General features: G+C 47.3%; 1 protein-coding gene across 1 annotated transcript in view; it reads right to left on the bottom strand.

Annotated features, from left to right (window-relative positions):
• The window catches only part of Ippk (inositol-pentakisphosphate 2-kinase), a 55,451-nt gene extending 44,427 nt beyond the window's left edge, over positions 1-11,024 (bottom strand). The window contains exons 1-2 of the mRNA XM_004652302.2: positions 10,808-11,024; positions 676-723 (exon numbers count right to left, since the gene is read on the bottom strand). Coding sequence (XP_004652359.2) covers positions 676-723; positions 10,808-10,888 — 129 coding nt within the window. The 5' untranslated portion in view covers positions 10,889-11,024. The remainder of the gene's footprint in view (positions 1-675; positions 724-10,807) is intronic.
• Positions 11,025-25,977: the final 14,953 nt, after the last annotated feature.

Below are 25,977 nucleotides of genomic sequence, written 5' to 3'. Positions count from 1 at the left end.
TAATTCGATGGCACGGTCCACAGGTAGTGAACTTTAAGGTGACAATGCCATGTCACAATGTTAAAGGACTGGACAACACGCTTGCTGGAGCACCGCGCAGTAACTCTTCTGCTGGTGGTCCATGGCAACAATGACGTGCCGCCTGACCTTGCCCACTGTGACTTCCAACACAACAGACTGTCTACCAGGTGTCACACACTCTTTTCACACACAAGATTCCACAGACAGGGAAACCGAGGCAATAGATACTTGGGAGCGCAGCATGGCAAAGCTGAAACCTGGTCCTGGGATTCAGAGGCGGGCCCATCAGCCAGGCTAGCTCCTGCTCAGCACCATGGTAACGTCCAGCGGGTGACGCGTGATGACACAGTGCAACAGGGGGCCTGCTGGTTCTCAGGTCAGGAACGAGGGCCCACCACTTTTCACATCAAATGCTTGTCTTCCTTAAATCTCTACAGCTAGCATTAACACTTGAGCACAGGCCAGCTGAGGAAGTAACTCAATGGCAGAATGCTTGGCTAGCATAGACCAGGCTCAGGTTCAATCCCTAGCACAAAACACACATGCAAAAAAAAAAAAAAGTAATACTAAACTCTGCCCTGGGGAACAATCCAAGGCTTCTTAAACTTCTTAAACTGACCAGGCAGCACACCCATCCTCCCCCCTCCATCTTACCTTCTTCCTATTGGGAGGAAACTTCAGAAAACGCAGCACTACACAGCGCTGTTGGAAAATAAGACAAAGTCTGGTTAGTACTAGCCCAGAACCCAGGTGTAAGGGTCAGCAGCTGTGGACAAAGGGCCAGGACGACAGCAAGAAGGGATGAAGACGGAGCCACTTCCAAGAGGCACGGGCCACAGGGCAGCCAGCAAATCTGTGGCCTTTGACCCACTGACTCCAGGTATTTATCTGAAGGAAAGAAGGCAGCTCTGCTTATAATTTCCAATACAATGTTCAGCTATGGCGGGATGTAGATGGACACTTTGCAAGCCATAAATACTCTAGTGGTTTTCAAGGAAAAAAAAAAAAAAAGTCAGGGCTGGAGAGATGGCTTACAGTTAAGGCACTCGTCTGCAAAGCCTAAGGACCCAGGTTCAATTCTCTAGAACCCATGTAAGCCAGACGCACAAGGTGCCGCATGCATCTGGAGTTTGTTTGCAGTGGCTGGAGGCCCTGGCGCGCCCATTCTCTCTCCCTCTCTCTAATAAATAAATGAATAAAAATATGATTTTTAAAAAAAGAAAAGAAGGTAGGTGAGCAAGCACAGAGAAGTGTCCAGTTACACTTTGCTCTATGTGCAGGTGCTGAAGAGTCAAATCCAATGAGCCCACTATCATGACACATGTAAACATACATGTATGTGTCTATTTGCATAGAGTTCAAGCATCAGAGAAGACTGACCCCTGATGCCCACTTCTCAGGAAGGGAAGTGACCCTTTATAAAAGTTCTAGAAGGGGGGCTGGAGAGATGGCTTAGCGATTAAGTGTTTGCCCATGAAGTCTAAGGACCCCAGTTCGAGGCTCGATTCCCCAGGACCCACATTAGCCAGATGCACAAGGGGATACACGCATCTGGAGTTCATTTGCAGCAGCTGGAAGCCCTGACGTGCCCATTCTCTCTCTCTCTGTATCTGTCTCTCTGTGTCTGTCGCTCTCAAATAAATAAATAAGTGAACAAAAAAAATTTTTTTTAAAAGTTCTAAAAGGAACTTGTCATGAGATTAGAAGCCCATTTACCTTGTAACAAACTAAACTCTAATGACCTGAGTACTTTTCTGTATGCTGCTGTATTTTTATATTTCAATTTTTCTTTGCTTTGTTTTTTACATTTCATCTTAACCAAAAGGCCAAGAAGTAATTGCTGTTTTGTTTTCTCAGAGTTTCACCATGTAGCCCAGGCTCACCTCAAATTTGTTATCCTCCTTCCCCCACCACCCATGTACCATGATCAAAAGTGTGGGTCACCATGCTCAGCTCAATTTTACATTAAAGATTTTTAGCAAGACTGTCTCAAAAATACATAATCTAGCTAGGCATGGCACGAGCCTTTAACCCCAGCATTCAGGAGGCAGAGGCAGGAGGATCGCCATGAGTTCGAGGCCATCCTGAGACTACATAGTGAATTCCAGGTCAGCCTGGGCTAGAGTGAGACACTACCTCAGAAAACCAAAAAAATAAACATACAAAATCTAGGGCTGGAGAGATTGCTCAGTGGTTAAAGACACTTATTTGCAAAACCTGATGGCCTGGATTCCCCAGTACCCACATAAAGTCAAATGCATAAAGTGGTGCATATGTCTGTAATTCATTTACAATGACAGGAGGCCCTGGCATGCCCATACTTACTTACACACACACTATCTCTCCAAAATCTAGGCTGAATGTGGTGGCACACGCCTTTAATCCCAGTACTCAGGAGGCTGAGGTAGGAGGATCACCATGAGTTCAAAGCCACCCTGAGACTACATAGTGAATTCCAGGTCAGCCTGGGCTAGAGGGAGACCCTACCTCAAAAAAAAAAAAAAAAAAAAGTGTTCCAGAACAAAACATACCTAAGAACCAGGCGTGGTAGTACACACGTTTAATCCCAGGTAGAGGTAGGAGAACTGCTGTGAGTCAGAGGCCACCCTGAGAATACACAGTGATTTTCCAGGACAGCCCGGGCTAGAAGAATGAGACCCCACCTAGGGGAAAGAAAAAAAAAAATCCCCTAAGGCGCAACAAAGACCCTTAGCCGCTAAGCCATCTCTCCAGCCCCTTTGCTGTTTTTTTTTTAAACTGAATTTTATTTTATTTATTTATGAATGAGAGAAAGAGAAAATGGGCATGCCAGGGCCTTTAGCCACTGCAAATGAACTTCAGATGCATGTGTCGCCTTGTGCATCTGGCTAACATGGGTCCGTTGGCTTTGTAGGCAAGCGCCTTAACTGTGAAGCCATTCCTCTGGCCCCTGTGCTGGTTTTTTTGAGACAGAGTCTCAGTCTAGCACAGGCTAACCTGGAACTCACTCTATAACCCAAGCTGGCCTCAAACTCAGAGCAATCCTCCTACTTCAGAATCCCGAGTGTTGGTATCATAGACGTGAGCCACCATACCTACCAATTTAAGTCTTTTTTAAGTCAATTTAAGTGCCCAGACTGGCCTCAAGCTCCTGCACTCAAGTGATCGTCCTGCCTCAGCCTCCCAAGAAGCTGGGTACATGTGGACAACAGGTATGCACCAGCAAGCCCAGTCTCCCTCCCCGGCGCCTTACAGAGTTCCCATTCCCAGTGGGTGCCATAGCTGGACCACCCCATACCCATTTGCATGGCTCAGCCTTCCCATAGCAAGTCTCTCCCTCCCCATCAGGGAGCACAAACCATGACCAAGTGAGACAATCTCAGTGAAGCCGTGTGTCCATTATAAGGGAAAGTAGGCTTTCTCTACCCACCTGTCACCTGAAACCGAACTACCGGTGCCTCCCCCAACCTGTCTGGACTGGCTGATGGGTGGTTACAGGAAGTGTAAGGTAGAGGCCATCGAGAGACAAGGCCCACAACAGGGCCCAGCAACACTCACGCAAGCAGCTAGCATGGAACAAGCGAAAAACCAACCTCACCCCAGCTCTCATTCGCAGAGTAACACAGTGAGTGGAGGAGGAGCCCGGACTGCAGGAATCCAAAGCACCAGCAAGGATTTCTAACTGCCCAACACAGGCAAAGGCTAGAAGGAAGTACACCAAAAATTGTTACCAGAAGGCATTTTCTAAACACAGAGATGCAGGGTGACATTCACTTCTAATGGCCTGTATTTGCTGGGCAAGAAAAAGAAGCAATAATTGAATAATTATTGATAAAAGGCCCCAGAGAACCAATACCTTAAAAAGAACAGCAGCAGATGTGAAGCCCAGGGGTGTCTGAGAAGATCAGCTGGGAGGAGGAAAGGCTTGTTTGGGTTCATCACGTCACAGGTTTCAGCACTTGGCCCTGAGCATCACGGTGGAAACCTGTTCACCTCACAGCAGCAGGGAAGGAGGGTGAGCAGGAAGAAAAGGCTGAGATCCCAACGTCCTCTTCAAGGACAAGTCTCCACTGACCTAAATTCCTGCTACCAGTCCTTACCTCTCAAGGTCCCACCTCCTCCAGTAGCAATAACAGATGGAGACCAAGACTTTAATACTTGGCTTTAGGGGGACATTTACGATCCAAACTGGGTATCTGGGTACAAGTAAGGCCTTTCAGGAAAGATGAGCATGGAGAAGCTGTCCTGCCACCAAAGGGCACTCCTGGGGGTGAAATGAGTCACCCACTTTAAGTCAGTTGTCCTTAACCAAGTTGGCGCTTCCAGCACAGGGAGGACATAATCCAGAAAGGGACACCGAAAGACCCCAGGAAGCTAAGGCCAGGCTCACCGTTGAGGGGGACAGCTTCACCTCTGAGGATGTGGCCCCGGGTTCCAGAAACAGCGCTCAGCCCAGCTTCTGACTCCCAGCAAGGTGTGGGGGATCCCAAGTGTGTCTCATGAGGCCAACCTCCACACAGATTCCCAACACACAAGGAAGCCACCATGGTCTGCCAGTCACCAGAGGCAACGGATGCCAAGTCACTGATCTTTGTGACACAACCAAAAACACATCTTCAGGACTCACAGGACTCAGGGGTCCACTAAGCAGGCTGCCGAGACTGGAGGAACTAACCCCCAACAGTGCAGATCAGCTTCAGCAGCTCAGAGCCTCAGAGAACAAGGCAGGCCAAAGCCATGACATCAGAAGGGAGCCCAAGCTCTGCAGGCAACACACAAAGGCCAGGCAGCAGGTGCTGGCATCTTGCCCAACCTGGCCAACACCTTCCTCCCAAAATTTTGACAGCTTTAGCTCAACCACTCAGCCATCCCTACAAGACCGAAGAGCACACAGGTGTGAAAACACCAAGGAGGTCACAAAGCGAAGGAATGTATCGCATACTGATGTTGTAACCCTGAGAGCCCCAGGAGAGTTATGGAGACAGGGCAGGGCAGCCCCTAAAGGCATAGCAAGCCTGACTACCTGTGAAAAGGAGGCAGAGTTCACAGAGGCCACAGCTAGTCAGAGAAGCACAAGCAAGCCTGGAGAAAGTCCCTCCAAACTGTACTCACGGAATATGTGATGATGAGCACAACAGCAGCGATCTGAAAGACCACCGAGGATCTCAAATGTAGAACATGAGGGCTGGAGAGAAGGCTCAATGGTTAAGGCACCTGCTTGCAAAGCGTAACAGTTAACCTGGGGTCCGATTGCCCAGTACCCACGTGCACCAAGTGGCGCATGCATCCGGAATTCATCCGCAGCGGCTATAGGCCTTAGTGTGCTCATTCTGTCTCTCTTGTCTCTCTGCTTGCAAATAAATAAATAAAAGTATCAAAAAAAAATGTAAAACCATGTCTCTAAAAAGATGCCAGTAGCTTGGGGAGATGACTCAGCTCTTAAAGCTCTTGCTTGCAAAGCCTGACAGCCTAGGTTTGATCCCCAGTACCCACGTAAAGCTAGAAGCACAAAGTGGTGCATGCATCTGGAGTTCATCTGCTGTGGCAAGAAGCCCTGGCACACCCCATACCATCCCCTCCACTCTAAAAATAAAAATATTTTTAAAATAAAAAGATGCCAGTGGTAGAAGAAAGTTCAGACTCTTTAAACAAGTGAAAAATTTCAGGTTAAAACTGAAGAACAAGCCGGGTGTGGTGGGGCACGCCTTTAATCCCAGCACTTGGGAGGCAGAGGTAGGAGGATCACTGTGAGGTCAAGGCCGCCCTAAGACTACATCATGAATTCCAGGTAGCTCTTTTAGGCAGTTAGGAAGCATAGTCTGCACTTGCCAAAAATCAAAGGATGATCTGACTTCTTATCTCTTGCCTGGTTCCCTAGACCTGTTTTCCCACAAACAACCTGGGCCCCTCCTGGTAACATTTAAACATTGGGGTTGGTCAAGTTCAGCTCCTTGGTGTCACGGCTAGCCTCTTCCTGAGACAGTCCCTGGCCCTAACCAACCAGCTTCCCCTCTGGCTCACCTGAGCAGGAAGGTAGGGCTCACCACCATAAGGTTAGAAATACATTTGCAGGGCACGCTCTAGGTGCTGCCTGGCCTCTCCTGAGTTCCCAGCTGCTGGGGAGTCCCTCCTCAGCCAAGGGGAGAGCCCCCTGGGCCTTACTCTCCACACGGGTGGGCGCTTTACCTCCTCCTGCTCAACATGTGGCAGGGGCCCTTTAAACTTTCTTTTCTCTCTCCATGGCTTTCCCAAGCCCTCCACATGGCTTCTCAAGCCACGTGGGTGCCTTCCCTTGGCTCTGCACTTTCCTCAATAAATATAATCATTATCCTTCTCAGTCTTATTTTATTCAGTTCTTTGATTAAAAGTAAACAAGGACCTAGGGTTTAAGGTTCAAGGGCTTTCCTGAGCCCCTAGCACCCCATTACAATGTGGCTGGAAAAAAAAAAATGGAAGGCACCAACTCTTATGCTTCCAGCATCTCCACAAAGCATAACTGCTATAGTACTCACTGGGTTCCGCCTACCCTAGACATTATAAATAATTCTTAATGGACATCTTTGTGTATGAGACCTTTATTTTCAATTCTAGTTATCTTCTATTTAATTATATACTACATCAAGGAATACAAACTTTTTAAAATTACTTTTTTTTGTCCCCCCTTTTTGGTGTGGAAAACAAACAGGGAGCCTCAAGCACTCTAAATGTAAGCTCTACCATTGAAATACACCCATAGCCCCTTTTACTAACTACAATACAAATTTAGGAAAATATTTTTTAATATTTCATTTTTATTTATGAGAGAGAGAAGGAAGGAAGGAAGGAAGGAAGGAAGGAAGGAAGGAAGGAAGGAAGGAAGGAAGGAAGGAAGGAAGGAGGGAAGAAAGAAAGAAAGAAGCAAGCAAACAGCGAGAGAGAATGGGCACGCCAGGGCCTCCAGCAGCTACAAATGAACTCCAGGTGCATGAGCTACCTTGTATATCTGTTTTACGTGGGTCCTGGAATTGAACCTGGGCCCTTTGGCTTTGCAGGCAAGCAACTTAACCACTAAGCCATCTTTCAAGCCCTAGGAAAAAAAATTTTTTTTGTTGTTTTTTCAAGGGAGGGTTTCACTCTAGTCCAGGCTGACCTGGAATTCACTCTGTAGTCTCAGGGTGGCCTTGAACTCACAGTGATCCTCCATCCTCTGCCTCCCCAGTGCTGGGATTGAAGGTGTGCACCACCACACCTGGCCCACTGATGTGCATTTTCTTTTTTTTTGTTTTGTTTTTTTGGTTTTTTTTTCAAGGTAGGGTCTCACTCTAGCCCAGGCTGACCTGGAATTCACTATGGAGTCTCAGGGTGGCCTCGAACTCATGGCAATCCTCCTATCTCTGCCTCCCGAGTGCTGGGATTAAAGGCGTGCGCCACCACGCCTGGCTTTGACGTGCATTTTCTTTCGATGATTTGGAACTACAATGACACTGCATGTTTTGCAATTTCCTTTTTCCATTTAACATTGTACACATTTCCTCATATTAAACTGGGATAAAGCCTAATCTACTTAATCCATTCACTACAAATAACTATCACAACTATATAAATTTTGATATTAAAACAATGCTTTATTGCAAAAAAAAAATCTACAGACCACAAATCCTAAAATACAAGATGAGAATAGAAACAGTGAGGTGGACCCTAATGCTTGGCCAACACCCTAAGCACCAACATAATTTGTAGAAGTCATGGGATGAAGCTCTCCTCAGAATCTCAGAAAGGTCAGAAAAGGAAATGAGCAGTTCTTTTCATGCTCTTGATAAATGTTTGTTGGCAGGCCTGTTAAATGTCAAAGACTTTCATGTTACCTCTGTCAATAAGGAAAACACAAGAGCTTAGAAATAGGAGTGGGTACTGTCTTCTCAGGTATCCCAAGGCCAAGGCAACCCAAGGCTCAATGCCCTGAACACCTAAGAGATTAAATGGCAAAGCAAATGTAAAATGACCTTCAGTAGACCAGACTCTGAGCCAAAAGCAGCAAGTCACAGGTGAAAGAGGCAAGAGCAGATAGATTACCTCAGGAGAGAAGGTCAGCTGCAGTGGCATGGAGGGAGGCCACAGGCATGACTGACCTACCAAGCAGTTGCTAGCTCAAGTACTGGGCCCTCAGGCTGCACAGACAAGTCTGAGCCCAAATGAAGCAATGACCCCACTCAAGAGCCCTCTACAAGTCCATGGCCTGGGACTCCATACAGTACGGTGATTGGCTGCTGACACCCTGGCAAGCCTGTCAAAGGTGGGCGGAGGACTCTTAAGGTAGTGACCCTGAAAATGGACACAATGCATAGCTGTCCTAAACCAAGGCAGAACTTGGGCAGACAAGTAACAATGGAACTGTCCAGACCCCTTGGGCTGCCTGTGAGGATGGGAAGTGTGGGGAAAGTGACTGCTACCTGATACAACTCTTCTATATGGGCTGGCCTGGGATTCACCTGCCTGCCCATCCCAAGAGCCCCATATACCTGTCCAACTCCAGGCCCAGTCTTGTACGCCATAGGATGCACTTTTTCACTTTCATTCTGTATGGCAAAAAGAACATCACCAAGTTCCTTCCAGAGCTGCTGGCCAGTGACAGTGCAGACATTCTCTCCCGTAGCCCCAGCTCCCGCAGGATAGGCCCTAGGATGCCTGTATCTACGCACATTGGGCCCTCACACGGCAGAGGAGGGAGGGTTGATGAGCCTTTACGGGGGCCTTTCAACTCTGAGAACTTCTGGTGCCCCCTCAGAGAAAGTGACTTTGCCTGGAGAGACTTGGCAACAGCCTCCCCTTCTCTTGGACCAGGAGACAGGTTTGGGAAGCTCAGCAGGGGTGCACCTGCTTTCAGAGAAGGGTGACATGCTCAGCACCCAAAGAAGCAGGAAGTCCTGCAGTCCTCTCTCCCCCACCTCACTCGATTCCTCTAGCAAACACCTCCTGTCCTTGATCACAACAGGCCCCAAAAAGCTGCCTTCCAGGGCTCACGCTCTCCCTCAGTCCACAGTCTGAGCCAACACACCAGCAGGGCAGAGATGGCAACCATGCTCAAAGCACAAAAGCTTCTCCAGGCTACTCGAGATTCAGCACAATTCAGTTCATCTACATCAGTTACAGGACAGTCCAGCCTTAACTGGTAGGAAACATTTCCCTATGAGACATTTGTAGCGATAACCTTCAACTTAGAATATTAACTGAAACCACCACCAAGCAGGGAATGAGCCTAGAAAAGCAAATTTAGATTTAAGATCAAGGAACAAATGTTTACTCAATGGGATTCAGAAAGTGTGTGACCCACTTACAGTCTTGGATCACCTGCATGGAAAAAAAAAAAAAGCTCAAAATAATAAAGTCTAGGAGGGAATGTCACTCAGTGGTAGAACACTTGTTTAACATGCTTGAGGCCTACAAAATTAATAATAATGAAAATGAAGAATGAATAACATGGATCTAAGACAGCTTGATGGCTGAAGGATTTAAAAAGGTAAAAGCTAAAAAGAAACAACCAAAACCATTGGAGCTATGCAGCAAGGGAATTTCCAGACTGCTAGAGACACCAATTTGGAATAAGTCTGTTGGGGGCAGGGGAGGGAGTGTCCACGTGCTAGAGGTAGCTTAATGAGATCTCCACCCTCTCCAACCTGGGTGTCCTTTCACTCCAATCTCAACTTGCTCCATCTGTTACTGCTTTTGAAACTTAAGAGGACAGTCCTGTCTATTATCAAGTCACCCGGGGATCATGAAAAGAACCTGTGGCCTCAGTTCTTTAATTCCCCAATCATGCTTATGTGCAATTAGCACCAGGCAGAATGTGCGGGCCAGGGTGTTTAGAGCTTACACTACATCTGGAGAACCAACTCCACTTGCCGAAAAATCCCAAAACAGCTGAGGGACTGGGGCAGAGCCTTGACTTCTCTCAGTTTTGCTTGCTTGATGTGTCCAAGGGAATGAGAGATGACAGTTCACCTCTTGCCAGAAGGAACTTTCCAGCTCTTGAGCAAGTAATCTTTCCGGCAATTCCACAAAGCGCATGCAGCTCCTGGCTTCACTCTCCAAACGCAGTCAGTGATCTTCTGCCAGGCACTGGCAAAACTGGGAGTCATCCCAGCTCCTTGGGGCCGCTAACTCCCAAGTTCTAACCCTCACCCCACCCCTACCTTCTAGTCCCCCAGCCCACCACATTCTTGTCAGGTGATATCAGATACTAAGACCTCAGAGAGGGGGGGGGGGGACTGCACACAAATCCAGAGGCTGGTCTGCCTGGATTCACCTCCTTTGGGAGTTAAGTGCGGTTTATGAAACTCCCATTCTCGTTGAATTAAGACGGGGTGGGGGTGGGGGGACCGTTTTAAATTCCAAACGATTTTCAAAGGCGAGCAAGGAGAAAAGGAGCATTTCCTTGCAGGTTGAGCTCCAGGCTGCAATGACAGCATCAGCGGGCACTTCTCCCCAAAGAGCGCTCGGGCCCTGGTCACCCTCTGACCCACCGCGGCCTGGCAGTAAGATGAGCACCCGGCGGAGGCTGCACGGCTCGAGGACACGCAGCGCCCACAGGGCGTGGGAGGGAGCGCAGGGACCGAGAACGGCGAAGGGCAGTTCCTAGAAGGGAAGGGGGACCGGCAGGGGTTGGGGTACCGGGAAGGGGACGGAGGGATGCAGCCGAGGCGGATATTTTGGGGTTCACAGAAAACGACTTGGAAGGGTTTACGGAGAACCGATCCGGACCAGGAAGGTGCAGGGGTGTGAGCAGGGGTCCAGGGCCCGGAATCGCGCCGCCCGTCAGCCAGCCGCTCACCTGCGCGTGGGCCACCACCAGGCTCTTGTTGCCTTCACCGTGATAACCCCATTCATTCTCGTCCATCTTCCCTTCTTCCATGCCCCAGCGCGGCCCTGAAACCTCGCGGGCCGGGGACGCGGGGACACGAGCTGGAGGCCAGCCGCCTCGCCCCGGCTCCAGCCGCCGCGATCTGGAGATCTTAGAGCTCCTGTCAGCCGATGCCTGCTGCGCTCTAAGCGGCGGCGACTCGCAGGAGCGGGCCGCCGGAAACCACGCCCCCGACGGCCGCCATGACCCAAGCGGGCAACTTCCACTTTCCCACCTACTTTTCCCTCCGTCGACCGCGGCGGCGGAAGGCCGGGACGCCATCTTAGGTGCTGGCACGGTGACTCACTTCCGGTGCGGGGGTCTTGGGAACCGGAAGGGAGGGTTTTCCGGACCTCGTCCCGGATGTGAAGCTGGCGCGAGGTGCGGGCCGGTGGCTTGCTCGACCCCCTGGCCGAGTTTTGTCCTGGGGTCGGGCTGAGGTCGGGTGCCGAGCTGTTCAGTCGTGGCACTGTGGGAAGGTGCGAGCGAGGCGACCTCTGAGCTTCGGCTGTCATGTCTGCAGGGTGGGACGGGGCCACCTGAGACAGAGCCAGAAGGCGGTGCTGGGAACGGATAACACGGCCCGCCCCTCTCCACGCGGGGAAACGTGGCCGGGCAGAGCGAGTGGACCCCCGCCGTGGCACATTTGCACGGGGGACATCCAGAGATGCTAGCTGAGCATGAGACTCCTTTCGGGGCAAGGCGGAGCGCTGCACCCTAGTTTTTCCCTTAGAGCGGGGAAGAGAGGGGCAGCGACTCCTAGAGCTGTCTTGAGAATTACAAAGGTGACCCAACTCTCAGGACCACGGATGGTCTTATATGATTTAAGGGCTCCAAGGCTTGTGCATCTATGGGCTACGGCTCTCGTCATTACAGTATTTTTTAAGTAATTTATTCTATTTTATTTACTTGAGAGAAAGAGGCAGAGAGAAAGACAATGGGCCCGCTAGGGCCTTCAGCCGCTGCAAACGAACACTAGACGCATGTGCCACCTTGTGCAGTTGGCTTACGTGGGTCCTGTAAGCCATCTCTCCAGCCCGACATTACAGTATTTTAAAAAGCAAAGCTAAACATACTCCCGGACTTGGAAGATGGCTCAATGGTTAAAGGTGCTTGCTTACAAAGCCTACCGGCCAGGGTGCAAGTCCCCCAATAGTCCACGAGTATTTTTGCTGCAGCAAGAGGCCATGGCACACATACACACTTTCTCTGCTCTGTGTGTGTGTGTGTGTCTGTCTCCTCACAAAAATATAAAAATTGCCATATACCCTTTGCCTCCCCCCACCAAAAACTGAGATGGGTGGTGGTTTACATTTTGCAGCTTTTTAGAGCTGGATTCTCACATTTGCTTCTTTACTTAGCTTGCTGCAATACTGAGTGTTTCTTTGTGGATACTTTGATAATGAAAACCCAGCCTAAAGCCAATAGATGATTTTTGTGTTAAGGTTTCCTGGGGAGGCATGACCAAATGTCTATTCACCCCAGATAGGTCTCCCAAAACAGACCAAAGAAACATTTGCACCTAAGTAAAACTTGGTGAATCAACGCATTTATTGGATTTACAGAAGCATGGGTAATCCCAAAACACCGCACCACTGACAAGTCCCACTCCGGCATGGGTGATCATCTCCAGGATGGAATCTTCCTTTCCAATTCTTATAGACTCCTGAGAGCATGGGAGATGGTCAGAATGAGAGCTGGGGAGGAGGACAGGAGGGAGGGAATAGTTGCAATCTCCCCATCCCCTCCTGTGAGAGAAAAATCAACAGACTCAGTCTCTTCTTCAGCCCCCTCCATGAAGAAACATTAACAGGCCCAATCTCTCCTGTCCCTTTCCATGAGGAAACATCAACAGACCCAATCTCTCCCATCTTCCATGAGGAAACCAACAAGCCTCATTGACCCCAGATCTGTTTCTATGAGGGAACATCAACAGGCTAACCTCGGGAAGGTCTCCTTCAGGTAGTTAGGTAAGCTTCTCTGGTTAAGACAGTAAGGTAAGGCTGGAGAGAGGGCTTAGCTGTTAAGGTGCATGCTTGTAAAGCCTAAGGACCCAGGTTCAATTCCCCAGTACCCACATAAGCCAGATACATAATGTCGTGCATGCATCTGGAGTTCATTTGCAGAGGCTGAAGGGCCTGGCATGCCCATTCTCTATCTGCCTCTTTCTCTTCCTCTTCTCTCTCAAATAATTTTAAAAAGATAGTAAGGTAAGGCTAGAGAGATTGCTCAGCGGTAAAGGCCTTTGCCTGCAAAGCCTAATGACCTGGGTTCAATTCTCCAATACAAAAGGCAGATACACAAAATGGCACATGCATCTGGAGTTTGTTGGCAGTGGCGAGAGGCCCTCTACATCTATATCTTTTCTCTCTCTACTTGCAAATAAAATATTTAAGAAGATAGTTGGGTACTCTGAGGACAAAGGTACTATATTTTTATTCTTGTTGTTGCTTTTTGGAGGTAAAGACTCTAGTCCAAGCTGACCTGGACATCACTCTGTGGTCCCAGACTTGCTTCAAACTCACAGTGATCCTCCTGCCTCTGCCTTCTGAATGCTGGGAGGCCATGGTAGCCATTTAACTACAGCAATAAGTAACATACAGTGCCCTATGGCCTTTCTAGCCACATGTTTTTGTGATATCAAACACAGGTCCCCTCCTGTGGAGCATTCATTAACTCCAAATGGAAAGCAGTTGGTTGTGCCCATAATAGTCAGCCATGTCATTATCCTATCAGTGGGCACACCAGGCCCAGCATACTGATAGTATTAACACTTGTGTCACGGATGAGCAGGACCATTTGCACTGATTTTCCCCCAGTGGCTTACATGGCACCATCTGGCACTTTTCACCAACAGTAAGCAAGAAGGGAGCTTCCGTCAGTCCCAGCTTGATTTCTCCATGTCCTGCAATCAAAGCAATGGGGTGTCTTCAGCAATAGGGCTCTCCACTTGTTTCTGATGTGCAAACAAAAGCAATAGCATGTATTATGGGGGGGGGGGCTTTAGAGACCTGTCTGACCAAGATCTCATAGGGAAGTAGCCCACCCCTGACACTGAGATTTTCATCCAATAACCTTATGGCTTCTGGGAGCATCTTTTCCCACCCATGGATGCTTTCATTTAAATTCTAATCATTATTTTAATGTTTACAGGCCTATGCTATTGTAGGATTATTATTTCTTTTTAGAGGCAGGGTTTCACTCTGTAGCCTAGGGTCCTGAACTCATTATGTAGACCAAGTTGGCTTGAACATGGCAATCCATCTACCTCCAGCTTCCAAGTGCCTGTTTTAAAATTTCCTTCATCACCTTTTGGAGTATCATCTGTACCTCATCCAGCCATAAAACTCCCAAAAAATTCACAGCTGTGCATGGCCTTTCCACCTTGTACTGGCTGATTTCCCACACTCGTTCCTTTACGTGTGCTTGCTTGTCTATCAGATGATTTATGAAGACTTTTTACAGAGTGTGGACATGATCTCTGAAGACCTGTCATGGTCCATTCCAAACAAATGCCAATTGGTCTTGGGATTCAACAGCTAAGGGGATACTTAAAAGTTAGGAGGGCTTAGCTGGGCATGGTGGCACATGCCTTTAATCCCAGAACTCAGGAGGCAGAGGTAGGAGGGTCGCCGTGAGTTTGAGGCCACCCTGAGAATACATAGTGAATTCCAGGCCAGCCTGGGCTAGAGTGAGACCCTACCTCGAAAAAAAAAAAGTGAGGAGAGCTGGAGAGAACACTTAGCAATTAAGGTACTTGTCTATAAAGCCCAAGGACACATGTGCAACTTATCAGGTCCCATGTAAGACAGACACAAGGCTGCACATGTACATGTGTACAAAGGGTGCATACATCTGGAGTTTGATTGCAGTGGCTGAAGACCCTGGCGTGCCAACTCTCTCTTCCTCTCCCTGTCCCTTGCTCTCGCTCTCTCATACAAAAAGGAAAGGCCAGTCTGTTGGGCTTACCTCAAAAAAAAAAAAAAGAAAGAAAGAAAGATAGAAAAGAAAAAAGAAAGGAAAGAAAAGAAAAAAAGGTAGGAACGAAGGAATGTAGTTTACTTGGTTGACTGCTTGCAATCCCCAATACCACATAAACTGAGCATAGTGCACACCTATAATCCCAGCACTTGGGGGTAGAGGTAGGAGGATCAGAAGTTCAAGGTCATCATACATAACCAATTTGACGAGGCCAGCCTGGGCTAAGCACTTTGTCAAAGAGTGGGGAGGAGGAGGTATTAGCATAGCAAGGGCCGTTGCAGCATCAAAAGATTCCAACACATTGGGGCTGGAGAGATGGTTTAGCAGTTAAGGCATTTACCTGCAAAGCCTAACAACCCAGGTTCGATTCCCTAGTTCCCACATAAAGCCAGATGTACAAAGTGGTATATGCATCTGGAGTTTGTCTGCGGTGGTGGGAGGCCGTAGATCACCTATTCTGTTTCTTCTCTCTCTCTCTTGCTTGCTCGCTCACTCATTCCTCTCTCTCCTTGCAAATAAATTTTTCTAAAAAATTCCAACACTGTTATCAATCACAGGAGGCACTACCTTATTTTGTTCTCTTTACTAGATAACCATTCTCTATAAACCATGCCTCCTGCTTCCTCATCCTGAGAGGCTGCCAAGAGACCATTGTTGCATTTCCTCACCTCCAAGAGACTCACAGTTGGTTCACACCACTTAGCCTGAACCTGGAGCCAAAGGGGATTGTGGAGTCACGCTCTTGGCCGCTATGTCCACTGACTCCCCAGTCAGACCCCAGAACCTGCATCTCACCCTCTTCTTTACCCAATTTACCTAGAAAATCAGGCTAACATGGATGCTGTCCACATGTCTTTGTCATTATAGTTTGGCCCTTGTATGAGTAATTTCTGGACAGGCAGCTGAACCTCTGTTGCATGTCTTATCACCTGTAACAAGGACAATCAACCTCTTCCATGGCTTCCTTGATTATGTTTCCTATGTGCTACTTTGAGGGACTGCAACATATTGTCTGGCCCATCAGCCATTTTCAAGACACCCTGTACCCCTTTTGTGGGACACACTGGTCAAGCAGCTGCTGTACCTCATAAGACATAGACAAGATGACATCACCAGGACTTTTCCCTGTAGGTTTTCTATCCTGAATTTCCCTTTGGGCAAACAGCTCTGCCTCAACTGCATACTCATAGTTAGGACAATGCAACTGCTACTACAGCAAGGAGGCATGCCATTCCATGTCACACAAGGAGGGCCATGTCAGGATACACCTGCAGATGCTCTACCCCAAAATCAGATGGATGCATCACCGTGCACGACAGGGACAATGCAACCACTCCTCCCAAACTCATCATTGGTTCATCTGTGTCCCTGTTTGGGCAATGAGTACTGCATTAATTTTTCTGGGGAAACCTGAAATAAATGTCTGTTCACTCAAATAAAGCACCAATGACCAACCAGCGGATTCTACCCAAATTTAGCCTGGTGAACTAAATGTATTGACTGAGCTCACTTACAGGAGCTTGAATGACCCCAAACAAGCTGCACCACTGAGAAGTCCCAACCTTCTGAAAGTTTCATAAATGGAGCCCCCTCCCCTTCAGTTGACCTTCTGCCTCCTGTGTACTCCCCAGACCATTTGCAGCTGGGGCAGAGTTACGTACAGCTAAGTGTGGGGCACAGGAGGAAGTAGCTGTCATCTCATGTGAGGGTCCAATGACTCTCCCCTACCCCTCTTTCTATGAGGGCACATCAACAGGCCCACTTTTGTGAAGTTTCATGCAGGCAGTCAGCTGCTTAGGTTATCATGGGAACAGCCAGGAAGACAGTGTTTTGCAACAAGGACCTTGAAAATAGTTGGCCTAGGGTACTGCTGTGCTCCTAGCCAGATGTACAGGTATTAATAGCAGTGAAGTGAGGCCAGTGAGTCAGGAGAATGAGCTGACAACCTTGAGCACCTCTTTTCTGGATCCTGGGACCCACGTGGGGTGGAGGGGGAGGTTGTTCAGGACAGTTAAGAAATGGGGGGGTAGAGATAGCCATTCCTAGAAGTGAGTAGTAGAAGGGATAGACAAAGGACAACAAGAAGGCAGGGTTCAAGTATTCAGATGCACCCCAATATGCCATGGCTGAGATGGGGCCTCTTGGCTTCCTGTGAAAAAAAACATTGTGCAGTATTTTAAAAAATATTTTACTTAGCCAGGCATGATGGCACGTGCCTTTAATCCCAGCACATGGGAGGCAGAGGTAGGAGGATCACCATGAATTCAAGGCCACCCTGACACTACATAGTGAATTCCAGGTCAGCCTGAACTACAGTAAGACCCTACCTCGAAAAACCAATAATAATGATGATAATAAAATTTTATTTATTCATTTATTTATTTGAGAGAGAAAGAAACGAGAGAGAGGAAAGGAGGGAGAGAAGGGCTGTGCCAGGGCCTCCAGCCACTGCAAACAAACTCCAGACACATGAACTACCTGGTGCATCTGGCTTATGTGGGAACTGGAGAATCAAACCTGGGTCCTTAGGCTTTGCAGGCAAGTACCTTAACCGCTAAGCCATCTCTCCAGCCCCAACTTTATGTATTAGTTTATTATTTATGTGAGATAGTGTGTTTAAGAGGAAGAGGCAGATGGAACAAATGGGTGCACCAGGGCCTGTAGCCACTGCTAAAGAACTCCAGATGCATGTGCCACCTTGTGCATATGGCCTTATGTGGGGACTGGAGAATCAAACCTAGGTCCTTAGGGAAGTCCCTTAAACACTAAGCCATCACTCCAGTGCTACAGCGCAGTATTTTTATACTTCCTTTGGGAAAACTTCAGGTGCTGAGAACACTGTGTATCTTCAATACTTTCAGGAGTATTATCACCCACACTGTTTAGTACTGCTGCATATGCTTATGACAAATAGCAGATTACAGTTCAGTTTCTTGGTTGCTTTTAAATTCGCCCTAGAGAGATGTCTGAGGCAATTACAAAAACCCTCCTCCTCCTTACCTTGGAACACTGGTGGGTACACAGGGAGGGACTGGGGTGCTTTGAAAGAAACGCAGGGTAAGAGCAGGGCATGCTGAGGACAGTGGCTGGAAGAAGGGAGAGTGAAACTGATGAGCAAAGTATCCACGAAGACACAGGGGCTTCAGTTGTTTATCATGACCTGACCCCAAATCTCCTCCTCGCTATAACACCAGCACAGTTTTGTTTTGATTTTCATTTTTTTAATAATTTTTTTAAATTTATTTATTTGAGAGCGACAGACACAGAGAGAAAGAGATAGAGGGAGAGAGAGAGAATGGGCGCGCCAGGGCTTCCAGCCTCTGCAAACGAACTCCAGACGCGTGCGCCCCCTTGTGCATCTGGCTAACGTGGGACCTGGGGAACCGAGCCTTGAACCGGGGTCCTTAGGCTTCACAGGCAAGCGCTTAACGGCTAAGCCATCTCTCCAGCCCTGATTTTGATTTTGTTTTTGTTTCTGTTTCTTCAAGGTAGGGCTTCACTTTAGCCCAGGCTGACCTGTAATTCACTATGTACTCTCAGGGTGGCCTTGAACTCACAGCAATCCTCCTACCTCTGCCTCCAGAGTGCTAGGATTAAAGGCATGTGCCACCATGCCCAGCTTGCTTTTTGTTTATTTTTATTTATTTGACAGAGAGAGAGAGAGAGAGAGAGAGAGAGGGAAGGCGAGAATGGGCACACCACGGCCTCCAGCCACTGCAAACGAACCCCAGATGTGTGCATCCCTTTGTGCATCTGGCTAACGTGGGTCCTGGGGAATAGAACCTGGGTCCTGTGGCTTTTCAGGCAAATGCTTTAGCCACTAAGCCATCCCTCCAGCCCCAGCATATTTTTTATTAGAGAAAGCAGTTTACATAGTCTGGATTAAATGGACTAAATTCCAACACTTCAAGCTGGTTGTATGTTCTCAACCACAGGCATCAGGAATTACATTACCCCGGAGTGATCTCAAGTCTGTAGCTGAGAGGAGGCATAGAAGGTAGTCCAATTTCACTGTGTGAATCTCGCTCTTTTAGCTTTCACTGAAATGAGAGAAGCATTCTGATGAATTACACAAAATCCAGCAGTGACACAGGCATCATAAGTGACTGGAATGAAGTGGAAATAGCTGTGACATTGCAACAATAGGTATACCAGTGTACTGAGTTGCAAAGCACGGTGGTACATACCTATAGTCCTAGCATGTGGGAGGTGGAGGCAAGATGGATCAGAAGTTTAAGGCCAAGTTCAAAGACGCTCTGGGCTACATGTCAGCGTGAGTTGGGAGCCAGGTACGACAGCTCACACCTGTAATCCTGACACTCAGAAGAATGGGGCTGAAGGATCTGGAGCTCAAGGCCAGCTTGGACTACACAGTGAAACCTTGACTCAAGACAAAACAAAACAGAAACAAAAGTTGGGGTCTTTACACCCACAATCTAGAAGATACAAACCAATAATAGAGTGTATTAAGATGAGCTAGTGGGTATGGGGGCACACACCTTTAATCCCAGCACTTGGGAGGCAGAGGTAGGGTCACCCAGAGTTACAGGCCACTCTGAGACTACATAGTGGGCTAGAGTGAGACACTACCTTGAAAAACCAAAACATAAAAATATATATTTCATTACATATATAATTTAATATTATATCCAAGCATATATATAACATTTTTGTTTATTTTTATTTATTTGAGAGCGACAGACACACAGAGAGAAAGAGACAGAGAGTGAATGGGCGTGCCAGGACCTCCAGCCACTGCAAACGAACTCCAGATGCATGCGCCCCTTTGTGCATCTGGCTAACGTGGGTCCTGGGGAATCGAGCCTCGAACTGGGGTCCTTAGGCTTCACAGGCAAGCTCTTAACTGCTAAGCCATCTCCCCAGCCCTATATATAGTATTTTTTAAAGTAGCAGAAGTGATGGCTTTTGCTTGAGTCACAATTTGGGACACTTCAGTATGGCTTCAGGCTTTCAGTAACCCACCTCAACATGAGACCTGAAGAACAGGAGAGTTCGGGCACCTCATGTTCTACTAAGTTAAGAATCATGAGTTATATACTCAAAAAAACATAAAGCTGGTATAAAAAAACAAAAAAGCCTGGCATGGTGGCGAATGCCTTTAATCCCAGCACTCGGGAGGCAGAGGTAGGTGGATCGCCGTGTGTTCGAGGCCACCCTGAGACTACATAGTTAATTCCAGGTCAGCCTGGACCAGAGTGAGATCCTACTTTGAAAACCCAATAAATAAATAAACAAAAAAGTAAGGGCTGGAGAGATGGCTTAGCAGTTAAGGCGCATACCTGTGAAGCCTAAGGACCCAGGTTCAATTCTTCAGGTCCCATGTAAGCCAGATGCACATGATGGCACAGGTGTCTGGAGTTCATTTGCCATGGCTAGAGGCTCTAACATTCCCATTCTCTCCATCTCTCTCTCTCTCTCATTCTCCCCCCCCCCTCTCTGTTGTTCCCTCTCTGTCTCTAATAAGTAAATAAATAAAAGTAAGTCTTAAAAAAAAGTAAGTCAGGCATAGTGGCTCACACCTTTAATCACTAATCATAGCACTTAGGAGGCTAAGGCAGGAGGATTATCATGAGTTCAAAGCCTGGGCTATCTATAGAGTAGGTTCCAAGTCAGCCTGGACTAGAGTGAGACCTTGCCTGAAAAACAAAACAACAGGGCTGGAGAGATGGCTTAGTGGTGAAGTGCTTGCCTGTGAAGCCTAAAGACCCCGGTTCGAGGCTCGATTCCCCAGAACCCACGTTAGCCAGATGCACAAGGGGGCGCACGCGTCTGGAGTTCATTTGCAGTGGCTGGAGGCCCTGGCGTGCCCATTCTCTCTCTCTCTCTCTGTCACTCTCAAATAAATAAATAAAAATAAACAACAACCAAATGTGAGTAAAGCCTGTTCTTTACAGACCTGAAATTTGTCAAAGTCTATGGTTAAGTAAAACAAACACATGGAGGTTGGGCAGGGGATGTAAGCAAGAGTGCACACATGCATGTGAGTGCATGCAAAGAAAAAGGAATGCAAATGAGTCTCTTTGGGATGAGAAGAGAGAACAGAAAGAGCTAGGAGGAAATTCAGTCTCCTTGTACATTCTTTCTCAGAATATATCCATAGACTTTTCTCTCCCTTAAGAAAGGGGCTGGAGAGATGGCTTAGTGGTTAAAGCACATACCTGCAAAGCCAAAGGACCAAGGTTCAGTTCCCCAGGACCCATGTAAGCCAGATGCACAAGGTGGCATATGTGTCTGGAGTTTATGTGCAACAGCTGGAGGCCCTGGTGCACCCATTCATTTTCTCTCTCTCTCGCGCTCAAATAAATAAATAAAACTAAAATATTTTAAAAAGCTCAATTTGAGAAAAATCACCAGTGTACACTGCAGGCCTTAAATTTGGTCAGCCAGGCCAAATGAGCCAATGGGTACAATAGCGACACATTTGTTATGGGGGGAACCAACTGCTCTCTACTTGGACTGAGGCCCGCTCCATGGGAGGGAATACATCCCTGATACTGAAAACCTACCACGGTAGTCATGAGCCCTAGGGGTGTAATGTCTGCTGGTGTCTGGCTAAATGTAAATACTATGCTCAGCAAACTGCCCACTAAGCACTTCTCTTACTGTTCATATCCAATATTAATGCTACTCTCACTTTTGGTTGGAGAAGCTTCTCTTTTCAGATGTCAGTGACCTTGGGATGACTCAGAAGGCACCATGGTGCTGAGAAAAAGTGACAGAGGAGTGCTCAGCACTAAAATATCTCTATCACATCTTCCAAGGCTCGGGGTCCATTGTGGAAGAGGTGGCAGAAAGAATGTAAGAGCCAAAGGAAGGGTAGGACTCCTTCCAACGTGCTCCTTCAGACACAAAATGGCCTGGATATCCATGACCTCACAGTGCCTGACACTACCTAAGCAAGACCATCATAATAGGAGGAAAAGATGATGACATCAAAATAAAAGGGAGACTGATTGAGAGGGGGAGGGAATATGATGGAGAGTGGACATTCAAAGGGGAAAGTGGGGGAGGGGGAGGGAATTAGCATGAGTTATTGTCTACAATTATAGAAGTTGTCAATAAAAATAAATAAATAGAAGCCAGGTGTGGTGGCACCTGCCTTTAATCCCAGCACTTGGGAGGCAGAGGTAGGAGGATTGCCGTTGAGTTTGAGGCCACCCTGAGACTCCATAGTGAATTCCAGTCAGCCTGGACCAGAATGAGACCCTACCTCAAAAAACTAAAATAAATAAATAGAGCTGGAGAGATAGCTTAGTGGCTAATGTGTTTGCCTACAAAGCCAAAGGATCCCAGTTCAACTCTCCAGGCCCCACGTAAGCCAGATGCACAAGGGGGCGCATGCATCTGGAGTTTGTTAGTAGTGGCTGGAGGCCCTGGCATACCCATTCTCTCCCTTTCTCTCTCTCTCTCTCTGCCTTTTTCTCTCTCTCAAATAAATAAAATGTTAAAAAATAAAAATAAATAATTAACATTTTTAAAAGCTCAACTATTTAAACAAAAAACTTGCCAGGTGTGGTGACACATGCTTTTAATCCCAGCACTTGGCAGGCAGAGGTAGGAGAATCGCTGTGAGTTCGAGGCCAGCCTGAGACTGTGTAGCGAATTACAGGTCAGCCTGGGCTACAGTGAGACCCTACCCTGGGGAAAAAAAGAAAAGAATTATGTTGAAAATCTATTTCAGGGCCTCGTATATACTACTAGAAAAATGTTATGTTCTACCACCTAGCTATACCCACAATTCCACATATCTTTTGTTTGTTTGTTTGTTTTGGTTTTTTGAGGTAGGGTCTCACTCTAGCCCAGGCTGACCTGGAATTAACTATGTGGTCTAAGGGTGGCCTCAAACTCACAGTGATCCTCCTTCCTCTGACTCCCAAGTGCTGGGATTAAAGGTGTGCATCACCACACCCAGCACCATTATTTTTTTTTTAATTTTTATTTATTTATTTATTTGAGAGTGACAGACACAGAGAGAAGGACAGATTGAGGGAGAGAGAGAGAATGGGCGCGCCAGGGCTTCCAGCCTCTGCAAACGAACTCCAGATGCGTGCGCCCCTTTGTGCATCTGGCTAACGTGGGACCTGGGGAACCGAGCCTCGAACCGGGGTCCTTAGGCTTCACAGGCAAGCGCTTAACCGCTAAGCCATCTCTCCAGCCCATTTTTTTTAAATATATATATTTTATTCATTTATTTGAGAGAGACAAGGGGGGGGTATGCCAGGGCCTCTAGCCACTGTGAACAAACTCCAGACACATGTGCCACCTTGTGCATCTGGCTTATGTGGGTACTGGGGAATCGAACCTGGGTCCTTAGGCTTTGCAGGCAAGCACCTTAACCACTAAGCCATCTCTCTGGCCCCCAGGTACCATTCTTGTAATAAAATCTCATAAGCTGAGTGTCATGAAACATGTCCATAATCCCAGCACTTAGGAGATGCAGAAAGGAGGAACAGGAGTTCAAAGTCATTCTCAGCTATATGAGCAAGTTTGAGGCCAGCCTGAGCTACATGATACCCTGTCTCAAAAAATATATAATTAAAATTTAAATATGAGGACTGGAAGATTGTTCGGTGGTTAAAGACACTTGCTTGCAAAGGCTTCCAGCCAGCATTCAATTCCCCAGCACCTACTTAAAGCTAGATGCGAAAAGTGATGAAAGCATCTGGTGTTTATTTCAGGTCCATATAGAACAGGCCTTACTCACATTTGGTTGCCGTTTTGTTTTTGTGGCATGGTCTCACTCTAGTCCAGGCTGGTAGGCTTTGAAAGCAAGTACCTCTAACTGCTAAGCCATCTCTCCATCCCACTACATTATTTCAATCTGTCTTTGCCTTCATAAAGATTTCTATGCCATGTTGTTAAATGCAGGAACAAATGCTTGTGCTTGAGTAGAAATGTACAAAAATAATATGTTAGTATATGTAACTTATCTGCTATGATTTTAAAAAATTTTTGGCTTATTTTTATTTATTTATTTGAGAGTGACAGAGAGAGACAGAGAGAGAATGGGCGTGCCAGGGCCTCCAGCCACTGCAAATGAACTCCAGACGCGTGCGCCCCCTTGTGCATCTGGCTAACGTGGGTCCTGGGGAACCGAGCCTCGAACCGGGGTCCTTAGGCTTCACAGGCAAGCGCTTAACCGCTAAGCCATCTCTCCAGCCCGGCTATGATTTTTTTGGAGGTAGGACTACAGGTAGTAGTAGGACTGAAGATGCATTTTCCATAATATCTGAATTTCATATGAAGGACATGTGTGTTGTGGGGGGTGTGTGGTATGTTCCTCACAGGTTAAACAGCTATCCCCAAAACGTAAGGAATGGGCCAAGATGGAGAAACATAACAATGCACCAGAAGAAACTTCTACCAGAACCAGACTATGGGAAGGAAGGCCTGAACTGTAAGTGACAAATGTCTGAAGTCAGTGTGGAAAACTCAAGGTGCAGTGGACGGCATTTATAGGAATATTCCTTTACTTTTTTGTGAGGTTTACCTTCCCCAGGAACTCAACCAGGTTCTCACGTGAAAGATTAGAGGACATTATCTGATGCTGGCAGAGGGAGGGGGAAGTAGCCATCTTGAAACATGGCAAGGCTCCATCCTAACTCAGGCCCACCCCCAGGAGGAACTGGCTTCCCCACAGCAGCCTGAACAGCCTGGAAGGAAGGCAAGTACTGAGCTCCAAGCCCATTCTGACCATCATGTCCCACTGAAGGTGGGGACGAAACTAAAAAGCACGTATGAAGTTCAAAGCCCAGGGGCACAGGCTCCCTAAAAGACACCCCAGGACTAAAGAAGGCCTCCGTTCCCAGCACCTTACTGGTAGCTACATTCCTAAGGGTGTCCTTACTGGAGTTCCTTTTACGAAGTATATCATGTCTGGATTTCCACAACATTACAGGTCATACTTAAAAGTAAAAACCTAGTTTGGAGAATAAACATTCACTCCAGATTCAAATGTGGCAAAGACACTGGACTTGCCAGACCAGGAATTTAGAATATAAGTAATATGCTCCGGGCTCAGATAGCACACAAAACAGTGCACCAAAGCAGATGGGCACTATAAGCAGAGATGTGGACAAATCGTTTTTGTTTGTTTTCCTTTGTTGGAAACAGGGTCTCACCCTGTAGCTCAGGCTGGCCTGAAATTCACTTTGTAACTGGGCTAGCCTCAAACTCATAGCAATCCTCCTGCCTTGGCCTCTAGAGTTCTGGGACTATAGACATGAACCATATGTATGTTTGTGTGTGTATGTATACATATGAAAATTTTTATAAACATATATATGTATATATATGTATTTTTAGTTTTTCGAGGTAGGTTCTTGCTCTAATCCAGGCCCACGACCTTCAACTCACAGCAATCTTCTTACCTCTGCCTCCAAAAGGCTAGGATTAAAGGCATGTGCCACCATGCCTGGTACAGTAAATATTTTTAAAAAACCTGTTACACAGGGCTGAAGGGATGGCTTGGTGGTTAAGGTGCTTGCCTGCAAAGCTGAAGGACCCAGGTTCAATTCCCCAAGACACAGGTAAGCCAGATAAACAGGTGACACATGCATCTGGAGTGCGTCTGCAGTGGATGGAGGCCCTGGCATGCCCAGTTTCTCTCTCTCTCTTTCTCTTTGTCTCAAGTAAATAAGTTAAAAACACTATTTAAAAAAATAAAAACAGGGCTGGAGAGAAGGCTTAGCGGTTAAGCGCTTGCCTGTGAAGCCTAAGGACCCCGGTTCGAGGCTCGCTTCCCCAGGTCCCACGTTAGCCAGATGCACAAAGGGGCGCACGCGTCTGGAGTTCGTTTGCAGAGGCTGGAAGCCCTGGCGCGCCCATTCTCTCTCTCTCCCTCTATCTGTCTTTCTATGTCTGTCGCTCTCAAAAAAAAAAAAAAAAAATTAAAAAATATAAACAGCCAGGCATGGTGGCGCACACCTTTAATCCCAGCACTTGGGAGGCAGAGGTAGGAGGATCAGTGTGAGTTTGAGATCACCCTGAGACCACATAGTGAATTCCAGGTCAGCCTGAGCTAGAGTGAAACCCTACCTTGAAAAACCAAAAAGAAAAAAAAAAAAAAAAACTTGGGCTAGAGGGTTGGCTTAGTGGTT

The sequence above is a fragment of the Jaculus jaculus genome, chromosome 11, assembly GCF_020740685.1.
Source record: "Jaculus jaculus isolate mJacJac1 chromosome 11, mJacJac1.mat.Y.cur, whole genome shotgun sequence".
In the NCBI taxonomy this organism is placed as follows: Eukaryota; Metazoa; Chordata; class Mammalia; order Rodentia; family Dipodidae; genus Jaculus; species Jaculus jaculus.
Note: the sequence above shows the minus strand (reverse complement) of the source record. Positions and strands in the feature narration are given on the sequence as shown.